At 41.6% G+C, this 20964-nt stretch overlaps 3 protein-coding genes across 4 annotated transcripts; all 3 read right to left on the bottom strand.

Moving 5' to 3' along the window:
• Positions 1–117: 117 nt before the first annotated feature.
• On the bottom strand, positions 118–5085 carry hoxa9a (homeobox A9a). The gene is made up of 2 exons (XM_044336543.1): positions 1592–5085; positions 118–1205 (listed from the first exon to the last, which is right to left on the bottom strand). The coding sequence occupies exons 1-2, from the start codon at positions 2142–2144 to the stop codon at positions 964–966; spliced, it is 795 nt and encodes a 264-aa protein (XP_044192478.1). The 5' UTR covers positions 2145–5085; the 3' UTR covers positions 118–963.
• Positions 5086–6574: 1489 nt separating this feature from the next.
• LOC122969661 (homeobox protein Hox-A10) lies at positions 6575–20622 on the bottom strand. 2 transcript variants are annotated; one of them, XM_044335555.1, is made up of 3 exons: positions 20534–20622; positions 7687–8699; positions 6575–6866 (listed from the first exon to the last, which is right to left on the bottom strand). In XM_044335555.1, exons 2-3 carry the CDS (start codon positions 8552–8554, stop codon positions 6592–6594), a joined length of 1143 nt encoding a protein of 380 aa, XP_044191490.1. In that variant the 5' UTR covers positions 8555–8699; positions 20534–20622; the 3' UTR covers positions 6575–6591. The 2 variants fall into 2 exon arrangements, with proteins under 2 accessions (XP_044191490.1, XP_044191489.1); XM_044335554.1 differs by lacking the exon at positions 20534–20622 and adding an exon at positions 12010–12271.
• On the bottom strand, positions 12833–16321 carry hoxa11a (homeobox A11a). Its single transcript, XM_044335559.1, has 2 exons — positions 15553–16321; positions 12833–14733 (listed from the first exon to the last, which is right to left on the bottom strand). Exons 1-2 carry the CDS (start codon positions 16223–16225, stop codon positions 14501–14503), a joined length of 906 nt encoding a protein of 301 aa, XP_044191494.1. The 5' UTR covers positions 16226–16321; the 3' UTR covers positions 12833–14500.
• Positions 20623–20964: the final 342 nt, after the last annotated feature.

The following is a 20964-nucleotide window of genomic DNA, read 5'->3' as shown; positions in this document are numbered from 1 at the left end:
GTATCCTTCACATTTTTTGCAGTGCAAAAAAGCACCAATAAATTATTTTGTGATTTTTATGAAAACATACAATTCGTTTCTATGTCAGGCCAAAATCCAATAAGAATGTAACGTGCATGAATTCGCAGATATAATTTGTTTTATTTAATAAATAAAGTACAAATTACATTTGTGAACCAAAAGTCAGACGGTCGGCAGACCGTGAGGTATTCAATAAGTAGCCTACAGTGTTTTGTTTAATTTCCTCTCACTAACAAACATTATGTTCTTTCAAAATGTTACTCCCTGAAATTCAGACATAGTTCAGTATCTATATGCAAGCAAATCTACTATAATTCGCCATCGGAAAAAAATAGGTTATTGTAGGTAGTTGATAGACATATAGGTAGTCAATCATGTCATGTAATATAGCTTCTATAACATTTAATTTAGTTAGCATTTTCAAGGAGGTTTCTGAGGTTTTTGCACCTACTTCAAAATGCGACCAGTCTGTTTTTCTGCGGTGACAATGTTAGATTCAAAATCATGGTCATCAGTCATAGTTCTAACAATAATAGAGAAACAACAATAAAAATGAATACATTTTACAAACTATACGCTCAGGTGACTCTGAGATAGACAACAAATAGAACTACAAACCAGAACACACACAACTAGAAACATCCATACACAAACGAGCACAAGGACCAAGCCAACTAATACACTTTAACGAGGTATTAATTCAAATCAACATAAGAAAAAGAACAAATTAAAAACGAGTGGGCACTGTTAAAATTGTGCAATATAAAGGTAGTCGCATCAAACTGAAGCCCAACATGCTATTTTTACAAGACAGATAAGCCCAATAGCTTATGTTATATAGAACAATAAGACAATGAAGTTTAAAAACAGGGTCCAGCAGAGTTAAGAGCTTCCACACATAAAGCTCACTAACAGCCTAAATACTGTATATGTACGGTTCAGTCACTCGTCTTTCGGTGCGCCGTCTTTATTAAACTTCTTCATCTTCATCCTGCGATTCTGGAACCAGATTTTAACCTGTCTCTCGGTGAGGTTTAACAGCCTCGCCACCTCGTACCTACGGTCTCTGGTCAGGTAGGTGTTAAAGAGGAACTCTTTCTCCAGCTCCAGGATCTGGTGCTTGGTGTACGGACAGCGCTTTTTTCTCGTGGCACTCGCGTGGAGCCAGCTGGACACTGGGTTATCTGGAAAGAGTGGGGTGCGACACTGGTATGAGGGCCCGTTGCTGAGTGTCCAAATGTACAAACACACATCACTCATAACGGCTCAGACCAACAAAAACTAAAAAAAATCTCCCTATTCTGATGAGAGGGAAATGGCTACACATGCGTAAACGGAACAACATCCAAATTAAACCCCTCTATTTGTCTCCCTCTGCTCACGTTCACTTTAAAAGCTGTAAAGGTTATCTAATATAGCAATGGGAGCTGGGCCATTAACAGTCCCCATAAGGAAATGGCACGTTCAGAATAGCATCTGTTCAGACGCGCGCCCAACATCACGTACCCAAATCCTCGCAGCTTTATGCGGTATAAATAGTATAAACATAAAGGACTTTGCAGTGACTTACTTGGATCAAGGCCCGGTTTCTCTTCGCCCTCCCCGCTCGTGTCCCCTGCCTGGCCGGACAGTGCGTCCTTTTCCACTGGTGATGCCGTGGCCACCGTCCCGTTGGCGTAATCAGAGAGCAGCAGCGCCGTATGGGAGCCGGGCAGCGCGCCTTCAGCTCGCGTCCCCAGACCCTCCGGTTTGATTCCGTAGTGATGGGTCGTCGGTAATCCGGTCATTGGCAGGGAACCGGACATGGGCTCCAGCAACCATGACTGATAGCGGCTATCTGTATCTGCACCGACCGGGCCTTGGGGATGCCCATAGTGGTGATGATACACAGACGAGACGGTGCCTGGGAATTGAGCCGGAACGTGGCTCCATGACGGGCCGAATACCGTCGGTTTGGACGGGAAGGTACAAGTCCCAAGCTCGCTGTGGTCGCTGATAGTGGCGGACTGTCTGGCGTGCTGCAGCCCAGGACCGGAGGGGTATCTCGGCACCGAGAGCTCCTCGCTCTCGGGCAGAATGAGGGAATCGACGTAGTAACTAGTCAGCGTTCCGGATGTCGACATGGCAAAAAAATGATACTTTCACATGTACGCAGTCATACAACAGATACATGCAAAAGTAAAAACGCGCACACACACCACACACACATATACACACGCAGTAAACCCAGCCTCACAAAATAACAATGTGGAGAAATCAAGTAGCAACTTGGCCCCTCAGAGAACTACAGTGGGCTAGTAATGGGGAGACAGGCTGCTATGCCATTGGATAGCAGACACACGTGATCATAAAGGCTGAACAATAAAGGATAAATCAATCCCTTTGGTCATTAAATACTCACCCGCTCTCCTATAACAACCTCTAGTTTTAAAGCTGAGAATTATCAAGATATGAGAAAGATCTGCTATCTGTGAGATGGAAAATATGAACAAGTGAAGAAAAAAGAAACTTGTGTAGTATCATATCCAGTTGCTGCTGTTAAAATCCCTTGTTGGTTATCCAAAACGATACAGTATGTTTTTGGAAACCTTATTTTACGAGGTACTTTATAGGACACGTAAGCACCCTACCATTGCTTTTCACCAAAACACATTGTAACCACCACCGTATTAAAGAAACTTAGCAGCTCAAATCTCAAACAACGTTTGGATCTCAAATCCTGCCTATATGAGCCACATTTTTATTTATTTTTGTCATATTTCGGCTGTGTCAGACATTTTCCAGTGGCCGTTAAATCCCCCTTTTTTCAGTTTAAAATTTTTGACAGATAAATATGACACATCCGAGCATATGCTGCCAGAGCTTATTGTAGGGTAAAATAGCCTTGTTATTTGCAATCTAGTTATTACAATTTTATTTAGGTTACTGCCTCTGCTAGTGTTGTGTATACCGACACAAATACACATAGCATAATGCTCATGAAATGGACATGTTTATTCCAGGCTACAATGACAAAAGTTAGTGATTTAGACTAAAGATATTACACATTACGGCATATGTTGGGCCTAAAGCACTAAGATCTCATAAAGCGCATGGCAGTATATTCCTTTTAATGTAAATAGCGAAGCCAAATGTACTTTTATGTGACAAAAGGAATCAATGAACATGACTTTTTCCTTCAAAATCAGAAAATATTTTTATTTTGAATTATTCAGTCAGAAAACAAAAAGAAAAATGAAGCAGGACTATTTTATTCCCAAATTTGTCTTATTAGGTGCAGCTATAGACTTTCATTTGTTAGGCTTATAATTACGATACAACACTACTGGTCTACATAATAAATTAAATAACGTCAATTGACTGGATAGACTATATAAAGATATAACGTAACACGTGTTACAAAATGACCATGTAAAATTGAATATAGAGAATAAAATAAAATAAATAAAGCAAAGAAAGCAGAATAAGTGTTGCAGGTTTATAAATGACCCACTGAATTTAACCGCGATAGCTGAAAATTTATTAAATAATTTGCAAACAACATGTTGGTGTATCCCGGTTTCTCGTTGCTCATTTAAGCCGTTTGTTATTTGCAAAGCCGTTATCACTTACGGGCCTATATGACGGTATCATCACCGCCATTAACAGAATAAACTTTAATGATTGTAGCAGCTTGTACTTCGGTGTAACGTTACACTTAAACAGAGCTAAAAATAATGCGTAATGTGGCGCTTGTGGTTTCCTCCTTTTAAAAGTGAATAGTGCGAGGACACCAGTATACAAGAGCACATTTAAAATAGAAGTAGTCTGGTGAATGTTGAGATGATAATATGTAGTTAATAAATAAAATAAATGAACGATGAATTGCCCGCCAGAACTGTATTAACATCTGCAGAAATTAGTAAACATATTATGTTAGATTTGTGTTAATATAAACGGAAGCCAAATGCATCCAGCAGAAAAATACATTAGTCTTTTCAGACAACCAGTGAAACCTAATAAAATATTTAAAGTTTAATGAGATTTAAAGCATATACAGAAATACATCAATGTGGATTTTGCAAAACGTGCTGGCTGTGTGCGTGTAAACATCCGTGACATCCTGAACCTAAAACCGTAGCAGATTTCACAGCAGCAACCTTGAGTTCTCACATATAACGCTGCGTGTTTTATTTATTACCAGCAAATAAACGGAGAGCTTGGCCAACACCCCACAAGGCCACATGCAATTCAACACGAAGGAACTCTCCCCACTCTGTTGTTGCTATTGCATTTAGAAGAGAGAGAGGACAGAGAGAAGGCACAAGGTGTCTACAATGTGCAGGCTATATCACCTCACTGGTACTTGCACGTTATCTGGCCAACAGACTTCAAACAAGCCGAAGGGGGGAAGAAAGGAGCGGCTGTGAGCCTATTTGTGCCCTAAAAGTTAGAATAGACAAACACCTCCAGAGCAGGAAAAGACGCCACTATGCCAATGGCTCTCAGGCTGTAAACCTAAATCACGGTGTTTTTTCACCCAGTTTACCGCAGGGGCTATTCACTTCTTTTGCCTCTGCAGATAACAGCCTGTCTGGCGGATCTAAATATCGCCATAAAGCCTTTCCCCTCCTTTTGTCTGAGCCACTATTGCGCAGCGGAAGCATCCGGTCTCATTGCCCACGGAGGTCGCTGTTGCCCCATTCACCTTCCCCTTCCCCTCCACTGCAGTGGTCGTAACCGAGGCCTTGTCTGGCGTGTCTGCGTCACTACTACTCACGGAAAACACTCACGGCTTTACCCCTTAATCCCAAGTCCACGACGCATACTGCAGCTCGAGCTTTGATCACGTTTAAATTCTGCACACATGCCGGCCTGGGTTTAATTTAAAGGTGAAAAAACAAGTGGAGAAATCTAAAGAAAACATAACAGGGGACAGGTTAGGGATATACACACACCAGCCAGTCACCCCCTCCCCCGATTTATAAACCCAGGAGCTTTAGGAACATGCTTCCAAAACATCTCTCCACAATTTTCAACAAATCCCATCAAGCTTTATGTCCCTGATGTGCTTTCCTTTTGGTATCGATGTATGTAACTGGGGCAATTAAGACAGTTTCATGTTGCAGAGTTATAAATGGACCCCAACAACATGAAACTACCTAAACCACTCGACAGTCGATCTGGGCCTCAAGTGTAACACAATCAGCCAATTCATAATGCACCGTGGTCGTCGGTCCCGTCATCAAGTGTCCCAAAAAAAAAGGTCTGTATTGAGAAAGTGCAACTACACTATAGTGAAACCTCTGCAACAAGGCGCAAAATGGACAAATTCACAAATGATGAATGGACTTACCCGATCCTCGAAATATTAATCCCAGTATTCCCAAACTAAAGCAGAAGCTCATTTTTTTTATCCACAGTGTATCTGTACAGTTGAGATTTCTAGCTGGGAGCCGGGCCTCCTCTCCGTCTGAAAGGCTCTCACACGACTGAAGCTGCTCTTAGAGGAGAGGGAGAAACCCCATATACCAGGCAGTCATAAAACTCTACAATAGCCGGCTGAGCATGCAGCTAGACGGCTTATAGCCTAATATCTTAATTATTTCCGATAGCCATTACATTAGCCTCTTGAAACATTTCTCAGCTGTTACACAAAAAAACTAGAGACTCTCTGGTGAAAGAGCCCATATTATATTGAGTAGAGAATTTCACACAAAGCTTTTTTTTTGCTCCTTCTCTATAACACACCAAAACAATACAAACCAACAGTACAAAAATTCAAGCAGCTTCTCCTTAATGCGAGCTGATAATTTATTAAGCATTACACAAACAAAAAAAAAAAACACAATGTCATATGTACACAGAAATATACAGTAAAAACATTCCTCCTTCACTTTGCACACGTTCCTCCGTGTTCGTGTAAACGTCCTCAACGTGAATAAAGGTTGTTGCTCAATTTATACGTTTAGCTCATACATAGAATAGGTCTATATCGTGGAAGACTACATCTAATGGTCATAGGTGAATTATTCTTCCCTTATGTTTGGTGATACATGGGCATTATATTCCAAAATGGTTTAAAAAGGCTAAAATGTAGGAAAATCGTTATACCATGCAACTCCAATTAAAATAGAATAAATTCATATTTGTTTGATTAAATTTAGAAAAAGGATTGTTTTCCAGCAGTGGGAATATGTGGACAATTTAAACCACCTTCAAGGGCTCGACTTTTTTTTTGTTTTTTAAAAAAATGCGTTAATTTAACTCCACTGACGACATCTATCCAACCATACGACAGAGGTGACAGAAACGGGTCGACAATACAAAAACACAACATCAGAAAACAAACAGAGAGAACCCATAACAATCTAAATTTTTCCTTTTATTTTCTCAGTAGCTCACAGAGGACGGCTTTATGCGTGTCTTGGTTGTATCCCACAGTGAAATGAGTCATTATGTGGACAAAGTGGTGAGGGAGGCTGGGGGAGGTGGGGGGTGCTGGGGGGGAGGTGAGTGGGGGTGGGTTGGGGGGGGGTATGTCATTGATTTCACTAATTTTCTTCTGTTTCAATGTGATCACCTCGTTCATCACGAAAATCCGTAGTTTGAGGTGAGCTCCCGGATCCTGTTTTCCCGCGTCATTTTCTTCAGTTTCATCCTGCGGTTCTGGAACCAGATCTTAACCTGTCTGTCCGTCAGGTGGACGCTTTTACTGATCTCTAGGCGGCGCTCTCGGGTCAGGTACATGTTGAAGAGGAACTCCTTCTCCAGCTCCAGTGTCTGGTGCTTGGTGTATGGACACCGTTTCTTCCGGCCGCTCTTTGCTGTCAGCCAGTTGGCCGTGTTTTCACTTTTTGTGTCACCTAAAGAAAAATGGCAAATGAATGTTTTTTAAGACCAGAGGCGCTGCAACATGAGGGACCATGATGTGTATGTGTTTGTTTGCTTGGTTGTTTGTTTGCTTGTGTGTTTGCCTGTGTGTGTTTGTGAATTTGAGAGTAAGTGAGAGCATCAAGGAGTGTATTTGTATTGGTGTGTGTGTGTGTGTGTGTGTGTATTATGACTCACCAGACTTGGAGTATAACCCAATAATATTAGAAAATATTATGTTACATTTAACATAATTTCAACCAATAGCAAATAGTTTTTCAATATAAAAAAAAGAGTGAAACAATAGAGATGAGACATTATTGAATAGAAGAATATAGACGTACATTAATACATGTTGGCCTATATGGTACTATATTTTACGCAGCGGTCAACAGAAAAACTGGCTAAGGCGATATATATTTAAAATGCATTATGTATATATGTATGTATGTATATAAGTATTTGAAAAATGATTTCATAATTTTCAACAACACTGTAGAATTTGACAAACCAAATCTAGCTTTGGCCCGTTACTCCTGACACATTTTTCAGTTTTACGCATAATCTGTCCGCACGTATTCATATATTTATACACTGCACACTAATGCATTTATGTCTATATAAACTTGTATTATTTCACTCAGGGACAATTTTACGTAAATCCAAAGTTTCCAAAACCATGTCTTTACTTCTCACTGCAGCCTAACCAGTAAAATAAAACTTGACAGGTGCCATTAAAAAGCCTCACTCTACCTGAGCTGCATGCAAACAAAACAACAGTGCAGGACCACACCTATGATGAACTGTGATTACCTTTAGTGGTCTTTGCTGGTCTTTCTTTGTCATGCTCTTCTGTCTCGTCAGCTGAGGAGGCTTCTGCATCCGAGGACTCGCGTGCTTCCTCGTTCCCCGGTGCAGCGTGAGGTTGCAGGTCTGCGTTTCCCGAGGACACGGGCTCCTCGGTGTTCCTCCTTTCCTGCGCCGTGGCTGGAGCAGAAGTCGAGGTTGGTGGCGTGTGGAAGCGGGCAGGAGCAGTGGGGTGTAGGCCAAAATGAGAATGGGAAGGGTTCGGCTGGGGGCCGTTGGTGTTGTAAAGTTTATGAGAATGTGCGTGCGTCTGAGACAAGCGGAAGTAGCCCGGCACAGGCACTGAGCCCCCGCCGCCGCCGCCGCCATCGGTAACTGTACAAGAACTCGACCCGAGGCCGGCTGTAGTTAACCTCGAATAAGTGAGATCTTCGGCGGTTGAGGCTTTAGGGCACTTCGGCTGCTCATACAGGCAGTAAGTGCTCTCTTCTTTAATGTTCTGCGGGAACGAGCAGGGCGCGACCTGGGGACCTACCGGGTGCTCTTGGTCCATTCGACATGACCTCTGCGCGTCCATCCACATCTCCATACTGGACATGTACGCGCCTGAAGCTGTAACCATGTTTTGGGGACCCACCTCGCTCCGTTTACCCATACTTGGGAAGTATCCATAGTTGTGTAGTCCGTAAGGCACTTCAGTAGCGGTGCTATGAGGCACACACACCGCGCTCCCCGTGTAGTGACCTCCGCCGCTCTCGGTGCGGCCACTGATCAGAGAGTCCACTAAAAACGCATTTCCTGACGGGCTGTCCGAACATGACATTATTGTGGTGTATTTTGGCGAAGGGAGAAGATAGCCCTTTCTGGCTGACATTTCTTGTGCAAAACATGCTGGATATGATTAGAGGCACCCCCCCTCTCCGCCGTGCGGACTGTAAAACCAATGGAAATGCTGGAATGCTGAGCAGTCCCTCCCACTCCGAGGCTACGTAGCAGCCACAGCGATATCCATCATGGAGCTGAGGCAGAGAAAGGAGACAGCACAGCAATCAGTGTGTTCCTTCACCTCGCCTTAATGCACCACCATTATCCCGTAGAAGGGGCGAGGTCCAACACCATACAAAGTTTAAAAATACAGTAAAAGCAGGAACTCATTCATGCAATCTCGCAACAAGCTCCCGAAACACTTCTGCAAACCACCACATGTCTGACATACTGATTGTCCTTATGCATGCAAATCAAATGTTACCACAAAGCTCTGCAATAGGTGCAACACAGTTAAGAGCATCAGATTAATAAAACTTCAAACCTTTGAGTTGATGTATGAGTGACGGTATTGAGGGTACAAATATGAAACTAGAAAAAAATAAAAAACTTTTCGTTATAAACAGACTAAAAATACTGTTTTACATTAAGAAAATATGTCCTCAAGGTGACAAATCAAGTATAAAAGTATAGGGCTGCTGAAACCCACCAACAAAGACATAAAATAACAAAGCCATGGGACTTAGTGGTAATAAAGTGTTTTTAACTGTAGGGAGAATTCGCCTTTGGCAAATGACTTGGCAAAAAGCCGTTTTATATGGTGCATCCTCCTGCCTCAAGACAGCCTGAGCTCTTCCGCACTAAAAGTAAAGGTCTTTGGACTAATGTCGCCTGGAGATAACAAAGCAATATCAAACATAATACTTTTCTTCCTTTTTCAGTCATTTCTTAAAATATTTCGTTTATTTATTTATTTTTCTTCAGGGACAGACTCTGAAACAGTTAATATCCAGTTTACAGCTTTGACTTGTCTATTTGTGCCTCCCAGAATGACTGTATTACATCAAACGCAGGTTTTTTTTAACCGCATAGTTTGGACTTATATTGAATTATGTAAAATGCATTTATATTGACAAAGCTATGGCCGTGCGTAAACAACGGCAAAACATTTTTTTCCCCACTGTCATCACTAAAAACAAAACAGTAACGAAAAAAACCTTTATACAAAAAATATCCATTTGATATTTGACGAATTATTGCACCTTTTAAACGTTAAATTCCTGAACTACAATATATATTAGGACATGTAGTAACTTCCAGATGTGATTAGTGAATTAAAAAGCTTTATCGTGCGCAGGTTTAGGCCTCATGATATATAAAAGCTTTGTGCATGCACATTTACTTTTCTCACGAAAACATCATCATTATTTTCACACATATATTTTAAGTGAGGATTTGTATTGGTATTAGTTCTATTTATGTGTGTCTTCACTAATTTAATATAAGGACATTTTCTGTACCGAGGAGTCATTACGCACAAACATCAAAAGGTCAAACCAACACTTACTATTGTTAAAAGGCTACTGGAACAAAAATAGAGTTTTATTTTAACGCAGTATGCACCTTTCTTTCTTATAAACAAAGTAAAACAAAGTATATCAAGTATGAAAAAATTGAAATTAGTTTGACGGCCAAATTATTGATTACGGCGTTGTAAGGGAACAGACTCAGCGTGCCACAGCAAAGCAGACATAAAGCTCGCACATGCAGTCATCCTGTCCGTCCAATTTGGGGCAATAAGGGCCACAATAAAACTCTCCTTCCATCTCGTAGTGTCCTTGGCCATGTGCACTCTATTGCTTTCTCCAGGTTGAAGTTAATCTCGCCCAGCTTTGCCATTACCAAACCCAGGTGGCCGCTAGCCCCCCGGGTTTGTTTGCAGCCTGTTGAAGTGAAATGGGGGAAATTTGGGAGAAATTCATCAATTGAGCCAATTTAGGTTTTTCAAACGCTCTTTCAATGACAGCTCATTTATGTACACTGGCTTAGATTTTAACTCGTCGACGGTGGACATTTGTCAATCGTTCCTGCTCAAAACGCACATATCTCAAATTACTTAAATGACCAGAAGTTAGTTGTAGGTTATTTATGTGTACATGAATATAAAACAATAGCCTATTTTAAAAGTAAAACGATATATGGCGAATATTTCTGAAATAAGGAGTTTTTTTCTGCAGTGCGGGAGTTTTAAAAAAAGGCAAAGGCCGCGTGCGTCGAGCATTTACATACGCATGTACAGAAAATTCCCCCAAAACAGTAAAATAATTCCACTACAGGGCTTGATTACTAAATACACACAAACTAACAATAGATCCACAGCATGTCTACACTTCTCCACAGTGTCCTGTTCCTTATAGGACATATGAGCCAATAAGGAAATTAAATACACCAATTAATTATGTGCGCCCCGTATTAAATTGTTTTGGCCTGCACACTTCACGGTGTCGTACTGGCGTGGGGGGGCTATCGATATCTTTCTGTTACAGTTATTAATTGTAGCTATTAAATCTTCATTTTCACAGCTGCCCAGCTAATACATCCTCAAAACAGTTTACTCTGACCACTGGCTTTGATCAGGCCCATATAATCGTGGCCGAAGAGGCCGTTTGAGTCGTATCATGTTCGTCCCGAGTGCAGTTATGAACAATAATGCGGCGTTTTATTACATCCAGCGGAAGCATTTATTTTTCACGAGAGACAAAGGAGAAAGAGACTCGGGTCCACACGCATTAAGGTCCAGGATAGCCACTCGCCACTTGAACTGACACCGAATAGCCTCAGTGCAGCTCACCGTCTATGACAGGAAGGAAAAGGAGACGCGATTGCTGCCCCTATCACAATCAAATCGACTTTTCCTAATAACAAATTTCATACACTTGGCACGTTCAGGGAGTAATGTGTTTTGGAAGGATGTCAAATGTTGTTAGCGGATTCTTTGAAGAGGAAGAAAAAGGAAGAAGACGAAGATGAATGAGCGTACAAGCCAGCTGCTGTGATTTAAGATGAGTGCATATCTGGCTATTGGGTTGTAGCATGAGAACCATCTGAAAAATGAAATCACTTGTTTTGTATCCAACGCCCACTGCTTACTGTTGTATCGTTAAGAAACTAAATGTATCCATTTTTTATACATAATTAAGGCGGTTTTCCAAATCCAAAACATTTGTGGTTAGACTGGACGGGGTTGCAGATCTCTCCAGGTACAAGCCGGCCGTGCTTTACGTCAACCATTAAAAAGCTCAAGCTCAGCAAAATGAATAGCACATGCAGCATGGAGGCTTGGCACAGATGTGTTGCCTTATTAGGGCCCCCAGGAAGACTTTCTCTACCGCACGGCCCAGTGAGCCCCAGAAAGAAATGTGGAAACTAAACACAAAACTGCTCCTATCTCAAACTAGCAGGCCTCGCATGCAAGTGATGACTGAGAGCTGAATATAACATGTTTTTTTCCTCTCACCAGATCAAACTAGTCAAGCTCCAGGCTGTGTTGACAACTACTTTTACCTGCGTGCATTCGAGGTGAGCTTGGGAGACGAAAAGATCCACGGCCATGACATTGGTCCCAATAGCGCCGCCCGGTGGTAGAGGAAGGTCTAAATCCTGAGTGCAGCCGTTGCCACCAAACTGATTCGAGGTGGATAAACCAAAGGGGAAAGCCTCTCAAATGAAGTCGATGCAGCCAACAAGCAGAGGCTTTTCCTACCCGTCCTCTCCCTGTCGTTGCTCTCGCCTCCTTGGTAACACAGTTAATAACCTTGGGTCTCAGACGGTTTATTGCACTGCACTCCAATTGTACAAATGCTCCAGACTCTCAGACAGCTTTTATGGCGGCGTTGCTGCGGCAACGGGGAGGATGTCCAGTAATTAGGGACGGAATTCCAGCGCGCAGTAAAGGATGCGCAAGGCAAGGCCGGACTATGGCAGAGAGAGACAACCATAAACTTCAGCCTCTCTCCCCGCGTTTATGGCCCTTTTGACTGTCATATATGAACGCCAATGCGCTGCGGCTAGCTCCCATAAACACAGTGATAACAACAGCAAATATGGCGACCCTAGCCAAAGGAGAATTCTGTTGGAACATTGTTTCCAAACCCAACCAGTGAAATTACAGCTTGCACACACACAAACACAGACACACAGGCTGCACACAGAGAGAGAAATAGAGAGAGAAAGAGAAACGAACAGTGGGAGGAAAAAAAAAACAGAAAATGAACAGGAAAAAAAAAGTATACATGGTGAAATGCTGAAAGTTTGGCAACAATAAATGTTATGAAGATAAAGGGAAACCCATGAGCTTTCCACATAAAGAGTTCCTGTACATGGCACGCAAGAGTTGTAAAATTGTTTATATGACTCAGAATACTGTACAAGATACAACACAACACAGCACAAGTTAAGAACATGAGAATGAAAACATTTTTTATATCCATCTACAGTATATTGTATGTATCTAAGCCCATAATTAAACTTCTAAGATTATTTGACATTATTTGAGCTGAGTTGACAGCTGTATTTAAATTATTACTTTATTTAACAAAATCAACATAACAAAATGTTTAATTTGCTAAGGCAGTGAGTGCACACCTCTGTCAGTTTTGACGGTTCATAATTTGCATGTGAGCCCTTCAGATCTACTGCATTCAGTGTTTTTGAATTGCCTGCTATATACACAAAGGCACCTAATTGTGACAATTCTGTTGTAAGCGGGAGTTAAATGTGTTGATCTCACGTGCGCAAAAATGTTTCACATGTGCGCAATTTTATTCACCAAATATCTTACAGACCTACAATTTTTTTAAAAAACCGTGTGGGGAGGGGAAAAAAACAACCACGCACAAATAGAATTTTTTTTTTCCAATAATCTTTTTCAATTGTTTTTATTTGGAAATATAGTATAATACACAATAGTTTGGGCATACCAAGCAGTTGATTCAATGCGATGACCCTGACCAGCCTTCCCACTGACAGCACACTTGAAAATGTAGCTATCTTCTTTAGACTGCAAGTACCAAAGGATCACGAGTCATGAAAAAAATATTCTGTTATGCATATCAATAATCAGACCCGAAGAGGCCCGCTGCATATATATACCTGTGTGAATATGTTGGGCGTGTACCTCAGTGCAACTTCCACACGGATCCAGTGGACAAGCTTATCTCTCTGGTTTGGCCTGCATTATCAATACTCGACTGATAGTCTCCAAAAATCAAAATGACAACGTGGATTTGGGTATTGAAAGATACGCAAAATATAAATAGTCAGCCCTCATTCTGTTAGGTTACAGGAAAGACGACAAAATCTCGTTTTGAGGTCAGCCCAGACTGAACACGGAATCCCAGAAGCCTGCCTTTAATAATGGGCTTTGACTTGGTTAGCCGTGACATTAAAAGGAGATAGTAAACGAGTGGCTACAAAATAAATAAGCACACAAAAACAGAAACACATTACATTCTCATCCCTTCGGACTCATTGTTTGGTCACACCAATGTTCGTATAGATTCAGTTATTAAAATCACATATTCGCCGAAATCCACATTTTTTCTGATTTTAAAAACAGAAAAAAAGTCAAATAAATCTTTTGATTACAAAATACACTGGGTCAGTCAATTAGTGACTGCTAATTTTGCCCGCGTGAAGAGAAAATAATCAAGGCGTCTGTGAATCACAATAATATTAACATGGGCCTTCTCGAGCATACACTCTTGGCGAGGACAAAAAATATCAGAGTCTGTGTTTTCCAAAAACGGAGTTTGAAGAGCGAAATTAAAGTCCGCAAACTGTTTGAATTCATGCTCAGTCTTTAGGTTATTCAGATCACAGGAAACTGGTGTCCTCGAACTTGAAATTAACCATTGAGCAGTGTTGTTGCTGCTGACGCGGCCATTGTGGTAGCCTACACAATGTACACTGGCAGAGCCACAGCCGGAGAGTCAGTATGTAAACGCAGTGAGTCCAGCAGCAGACGTTGGGAGCTGTGACGGTGCTGTTCTGACCCCTAAAGCAGAGGATTAGACGTGTAATACTGTAATCTATCTCTGTTCAGTTTCTTCTCCTTCATGCGACGGTTCTGAAACCAAATCTTCACTTGTCGGTCGGTGAGGTTCAGCATCCGAGACAGTTGCAGGCGTTTCTCCTTGTTAATGTACACACTGAAAAAGAATTCTCTTTCAAGTTCTCTGATCTGATATTTGGAATAAGGGCACCTTTTCTTGCGGGTTCTCTGCCCATCTGGAAGGCAAAACAAAAAGGAAAATATACCGGTCACAGAAAATATAAACATTTCAATTACCCATGACTATGTTATACAAAGATTTATACGCCCTGGATGTTACCCAGATTACGCATGAGCGAATTTCCTCCACATAAAGCATTAATAACATATTTCCCATTTCAACATTTCAAGTGTCATATATAGTGATATTATATTACACTGAAAGATTACCAAACCACTCGCTGCTGGTTCTCTAGACAATACACTTGGGCTTTGACCTCTTCAAGCAAGGAAAAACAACAAGCTCACAGTCAAATATAATCAAATAATGGCTACAGGAGGAGGAGGGTAGGTTACATTAGACAATTTGTATGAAAATATTAGTTTTATAGAACACATAAAGGGGGGAAATATAGCCTACAAGTGGGAACACAGCCTCCATGATAGCTTTAACACAAGAGCTCATGTGTGCTAAAACCTAAACCAGCCTCATTACATGCAAGTGCTCTTTTAACGCTAAGAAGCCGTGAAACAAGCACGTTTGTGAAACATGGAATTAACGCAGGTCTGTATAGGAATTCACATTCAAAACTGGGTGCTTTTTGGAAACGTCAGGGAGTGTTATAGAAAAATTACTGGCCTGATGTCTTTCACGGCCAATTTCAATTCCAAACACGTGATCCTGCAGTTTATAACAAAGTTTTGTTGGGGGTGGGGGGGTCTACAGGCCCTCTATAAACCTTATATGCTTATAAAACAGCATATAAAATTTTTAACAGCAGCGCGCAAGATTGCAAACTTTCTCTCATAACCAAGGCGCTGACTTTAATACGTACTGCTGCTGCTGGATTTCTCCTCATTGTTGCCGGAAGATAACTCCGGGCTGCTCGTCTCATCCCGCGGCTCCTTTGCTTCAGTGTCCCGGCACGACGGTGCGTCCTCCGGCGCAGAGCTGGGCTGCTTGGTCGCCGTTTTGTCCCCTGAGTAGCCATTCATGGAGGAGCTCTCCGACGCGTTCCCATACGCCGTCTCATAAAACTGGTCGAAGGCTTGTGGCAACACGCCATTTCTGCCCACGTTCCCGTAGAAATTGGAGGCAGCGGAGCCGGCGCTGGTATGGTGGTGGTGGTGGTGGTGGTGGTGGTACGCGGCGGCGGCTGCTGCGGGGCTGTTTTTACCGAACATGTCCCCTACGACGGCAGTTTGCGCCGACAGACAGTCCCGGTGCACCATGTCCTCCGCGCTGGTGGGGTAGCACTGGGGCAAGTTCCCCCGGTGCGGCCATTTACCGGACGCGTCAATGGCTGCATAGTCCCTGAACGTCACCTCTCTGACGGGTTGGACCTGCGGCAGGTTAGAGGAGTAAGAATATGTCATGGGGCGGGTGGACGGGGTCTGGGATAGAAAAGAGGGAAGACCGGAGAAATCAGCCCCCGCCGAGACGTAATAAGTGCAACTGGGCAAATACATGTTCGATCCGACGGGGACCCTTTCGTCAAAATCCATCATCGTCGTTCACCCTCTACTATAACTCTATGTTGGGGTTTGATTCCTCTATAACCGCCCTGAACATGGCTCTGAAGCGCCGTGCCTCTTGCCTCTTTGAAGCAGGTTCGCTAAGCAGAAATTTGGAGACGTAAGCTGACGTGGAGAGCCATCTCCATCCACTCCACAGAGGGGGAGGTCACGTGACCACGCGGCAGAAATTGACAGATTTTCAGGCTGTGTGTGTGAGAGAGAGAGTGTGTGTGTATGTGTGTGTGTGTGTGTGTCCACATGTGTGTATGTAAAGGAAAGAGGAAGAGTGTGTGTGTATGTATTTATGTGTGTGCTGCCCGCATGTGTGTACATAAAGGAAAGAGGAAGAGTGTGTGTATGTGTGCGTGTGTGAGAGTGGGAGTGTGAGAGACATGAATGCTCTGTGTCCTATAAGCTTGACATTGGTGGTTTATCGTCATGTCGGACTAAAATGAATTCCTTAACATGCAACGAAGTCAGATGATGAAAAAAGTATAATTGGATGCTGCGTGTTAAAACAGAGGAGACAGATTCGAAGCTTTTTGCCAAAATATCCATATCAATTTCCCAGAGGCTTTGTGCGCTTCCACAGTCAATCTGTCATGGAAAATGTTTGTGCGGGTTTTAAGCTTTTTCCGTTTTTCCTTGTTTTTAAATTATGTATACAAAAATAAATAAATAAAGGGATTCTGCAAACTAACTTGTCTGATACTACCCGACAATAACATTAACTAACTCACAATTACTGTGCACAGATAACCTGAATTGGAGGAAGGATACCGCCTGCTTATCTCTAAAGTCTGCTTTTAGAAATACCTTAGTCATCATCATTTGGTGGTTTTACAACATAGCATTTGGCTCAGTGGGCATTTGGTTATCAGGGTCATGTTCAAAGTGGCTAATGTTTCAACTGGCTGCAGCTATGTGCGAGTATACAAAGACCAAACTCACATTTTCAGAAAATAAATACGGGAGACGGTTTCAAAATTAACGGTTAGTAGAAGTTAAACCCAGGTATTCAATTAATAAATCAACCAATTTTGGCTTTTTATACAATCTTACAACAATAAATAAGTATTTTAAATTTTAATGTTAAGATGAATTAGTTGTGTGATAGTTTGCTGTCAGTCAAAGCAACAGAACAATCCGAGAGAGATTTGTCAGAAAGAAGCAGAGGCTCATTTAGAAAAATGTGCATGAATTGATAGTGAAAGTCTCATTTACCATTAAAACAGACTGATTTACTTGTCAAATGTGCCTCGCTCTTTAAAATAGTGAACTTATTCTATTTTAAAGCATACTTCTATTACTGCTCTGGTATGCTTTATATTAACATTTAGTGCATCCACTAACACCTCCAAAAGTCGCAACATTGAAGCCCGCTCCGCTTTTACGCGCCGCTATTTCTTTACGTTTTGGAGCAAAATGTTTACTCAAATGTGTGCCGTTCAGAAAAAAAGTCAGTTCACAGAAATTCACTGAGCACTTGTGCTTTGATGAATAATTATTTCCATCAGTTTGTCCCCCCAATCCATTCCAATGACACACACTATATACATACATTTGCGTTAATCTTACCAACATACTGACAAAATTAAAAGGAGAAGGATTATGTGACACAGGATTTTAAAATACCTGCTGCTGTATTTTACAGCTCTGATTCAAAATAAACAAGCAGAATTTCCTTCAGGAATGTGTTTTTAAATCCTGATTATGAATACACTAAATTGCCCTAAAAGGAAAATTCAGATTATTGTGGATCAGTTGCTTCATTTTAAAGTAAATTAAGACAACAAATATAGCTTCTTCTTTTTTTAATTCAATTTCTTCGTTTCATTTGGTAAACATGCCATTGTGCACATTCCCTTCTGCTCTGAGGCCACCGTGGAGCTTGTTTTGGAGAGGCTGCAACCTGACTCTAATGTGCTGTGAATGAGAGACCTGAGCTCGGATTAAGACCGCCGCGGCTGGCCGGGGCCCCACAGCCCGACGTGCACATGGGGATACAAGGGGCTCCTGATGGCACATGTGAAACACAACCTTAAAATATCACATATACTAAGACTCTTCAAGTACCAACTAAAGCCATATGAGTGTATCAAAACAGGGAAAAAAAACATTGGTCTCGTGCTATCCATCTTCCCGCTTACAGGCCGTTTTATTTGGATAAATTGCAGGGGCACAAACAACTTGAGTATCTTTGCGACCACACGCTCCGCCTCTCAGTCAATCCAGACAAATTCTACGAGTTGTGCTGAAGCTTTTAAGCTGTGATTGAGCACAGGATGCCCAGGAAAACCAAAGCCAGGGCTGCACAGACCTGCGTTTTTATAGCTGCTATAGTATTCTGCTGTGCCTTTTTTCTCCCCCGGCCAGACAGACACCACAAAACTGGCCAAGCGTGATAGGAAGTCGCCACCTTCACGGACTCAAAGTCAGCTGCTGAGGATTTTCAACTACCTAGAAACATATCATGTCTGTACACAACTAAGGTAAGATATGCTTACAATAAAAAAAGGCCTCTCTCTGACCATTTGACCAAAAATCACTGGCAAAAATGGTTAATTTTTGCCAGTGATTGTCTTAAAAATAGAGACAAGCATTAAAATTAAAAAAAGAAACACTTTTGTGTGAAATGTGTTTTGTACTAAAGGAAGTTGTTGTGTTGATCCTGTGACCATCCTTCTTGTGCGGTTTTGGCTATCAAAACTGCAGTCTGGCGCTGCGTAAAAGGCTTTCAAAGCCAAAGCTTTGTCTGTACGGTCGACTTCAAGTTCGGGGGAGGGAGAGAGTCCTTCACAGAGAGCAAAGGGCCTACTGTGCCCCGGATGGAGTTCCTTTAATTGCTTTTGCATTTACGCTGGCTTTAGGTTACAAGATTGGTCGATAATGTGAGACTGTAACTTCAAGCTAAGGCCAAGTCAAATGAACTTCACCCTCGCACTAACTGTATAAGAGATGAAGGCATTTGATATATTCTCTGGTGTAGGTTTGCATTTAACCTCTGAAGAGTGAATCATTGTTCAACAACATACTCTTGATGTTATTTTTGGAGAATTCTTGTCATGAAAAGCTCTCAAATTGAATAACTACATCTTTACGCAAACACAATATTTACTTCACATTATCAGATTTTGGAAGAAAAAGTATACCTAGTCTAAAAGATTAAAACTGTCACACTAACCTCTGGTAGTAAAGAGCCATGAGTGACTATGAGGCACGAAGAACAGACACAACCAGTGTATTTACTCAGGGACACTATTTTGTTGGCCTTCATGTCTTTACTTAAGTCTCTCGCTATGTTTTAGTACCTTAACGCGCACACACACACGCACACATACATAGATACACACGTACACACACTAGATTTACGTTTTGGGGGGTTAAATTAAACACTTACTCAAACAATTCAAACAATTCACTGATATCAGCACATGTTTTAATTTAAATGAAGAGTAACTCTTGATCTGGAGTAATGTAAGTGCAGTTTTTTTTGTTTTGTTTTGTTTTTGTCAGGAAAAGAATACGACATAGAGATGGTCCAATCCGTGTGCCATAAAACCTTGTTAGACAACAAGTAAACAATTCAGTGTGAGGATCCGAAAGTACAGTTTTAACGCCACGGCAGGTAGGCCTATAGGCTGTAAAGGAGGATAAATAGGCGCATTCAGGGTCTTGCAAAGAAGCCTCCTGTAGTTTAAGTCTTCAAGTGTAATAAAGAGCCCAGAGCTTTAGTACAGGCTGTTTTTTGTTTTCATTTTATGGTAGAAAAAAAAGGAACCACCACACCTGCGCCTCAAAAAGAAAACATTGTGTTTAGTAGTTTACTGAGCACGAGGCCGTAGAAGATACACAGGTAGTCTGACTTTACAAAAAAAGGAGACGAGTGCCAATTATGTCTGTGCATATGCATTAAAAGATGAGAAAAGACACATTTAGAAAACATAGAGGTTTGTAATCTGTACACGGGCCAGCAGTCGCACAACCAAGACAAAACGACGATTGGTTGAACTAATTATTAATAAATGTGTAACTTTCAGATAAAACATCCATTACAATATATTAATTCACTTGTTTACTTAATTTGTACCTTGTATATTTATACATTTATGAGACAAAAAAGTGTGTTTGAACTTGAATGGTACATGGTCTTGGCTCTTGGTTATCATGTTGCTACAATAATAGCAGGCTGGAGTTGCGGGGGGATTATAAAACCATCTGACTGAAACATGAAACAATTAGAGCTTGCGCTTAATTACGTAAAAATGAACGAGCAAGAATAAAACAGTAAATTTGAACCTGATTCAGGGACCGCATCTGTTGATTTATCCACAGGTGACAGAAATGTGGGCCGACAGCGATGGCGACGACAGAGGGGCCAGGCGGACCACACAGGGGCCATGCAGGAACACTGACCAACTCCACGGTCAACGGGAGCACCTCTGTCAAACCAGTGGAGACTCACAATGCTGGATTAGCCTGCAGAGGGTATCATGGGAAACAAGGCGTGAAGAGGAGCGGACCTGCATGGACAAAAGGACATAAACTGGACTTTAGTGGGGGGAATAAATGAAATTTCACAAAGAAAGACATTTAAAAATAGAAAGACAAAAAAAAACACTGCTGAAACAGAGTTTCAACTTAATGGTAAAAGAACCCAACAAGTAAAACATATTGCGTCAGAAAACCCTCATGTCTTAATTGCACATTTGCGACAGAGGATTAGAATA

Source organism: Thunnus albacares, chromosome 19, assembly GCF_914725855.1.
Source record: "Thunnus albacares chromosome 19, fThuAlb1.1, whole genome shotgun sequence".
Classification (NCBI taxonomy): domain Eukaryota; kingdom Metazoa; phylum Chordata; class Actinopteri; order Scombriformes; family Scombridae; genus Thunnus; species Thunnus albacares.
This window is presented reverse-complemented; position numbering and strand designations above follow the sequence as displayed.

Excerpts from the sequence above, each read along its gene's own strand:
- hoxa11a (XM_044335559.1), bottom strand. The coding sequence starts at position 16,225 with ATGATGGATTTTGACGAAAGGGTCCCCGTCGGATCGAACATGTATTTG. Across the intron at positions 14,734-15,552 it reads GGAGAAATCCAGCAGCAGCA|ATGGGCAGAGAACCCGCAAG; the intron begins GTACGTATTAAA and ends TTTGCCTTCCAG.
- LOC122969661 (XM_044335555.1), bottom strand. The coding sequence starts at position 8,554 with ATGTCAGCCAGAAAGGGCTATCTTCTCCCTTCGCCAAAATACACCACA. Across the intron at positions 6,867-7,686 it reads ACCAGCAAAGACCACTAAAG|GTGACACAAAAAGTGAAAAC; the intron begins GTAATCACAGTT and ends ATTTTTCTTTAG.
- hoxa9a (XM_044336543.1), bottom strand. The coding sequence starts at position 2,144 with ATGTCGACATCCGGAACGCTGACTAGTTACTACGTCGATTCCCTCATT. Across the intron at positions 1,206-1,591 it reads GAAACCGGGCCTTGATCCAA|ATAACCCAGTGTCCAGCTGG; the intron begins GTAAGTCACTGC and ends CACTCTTTCCAG.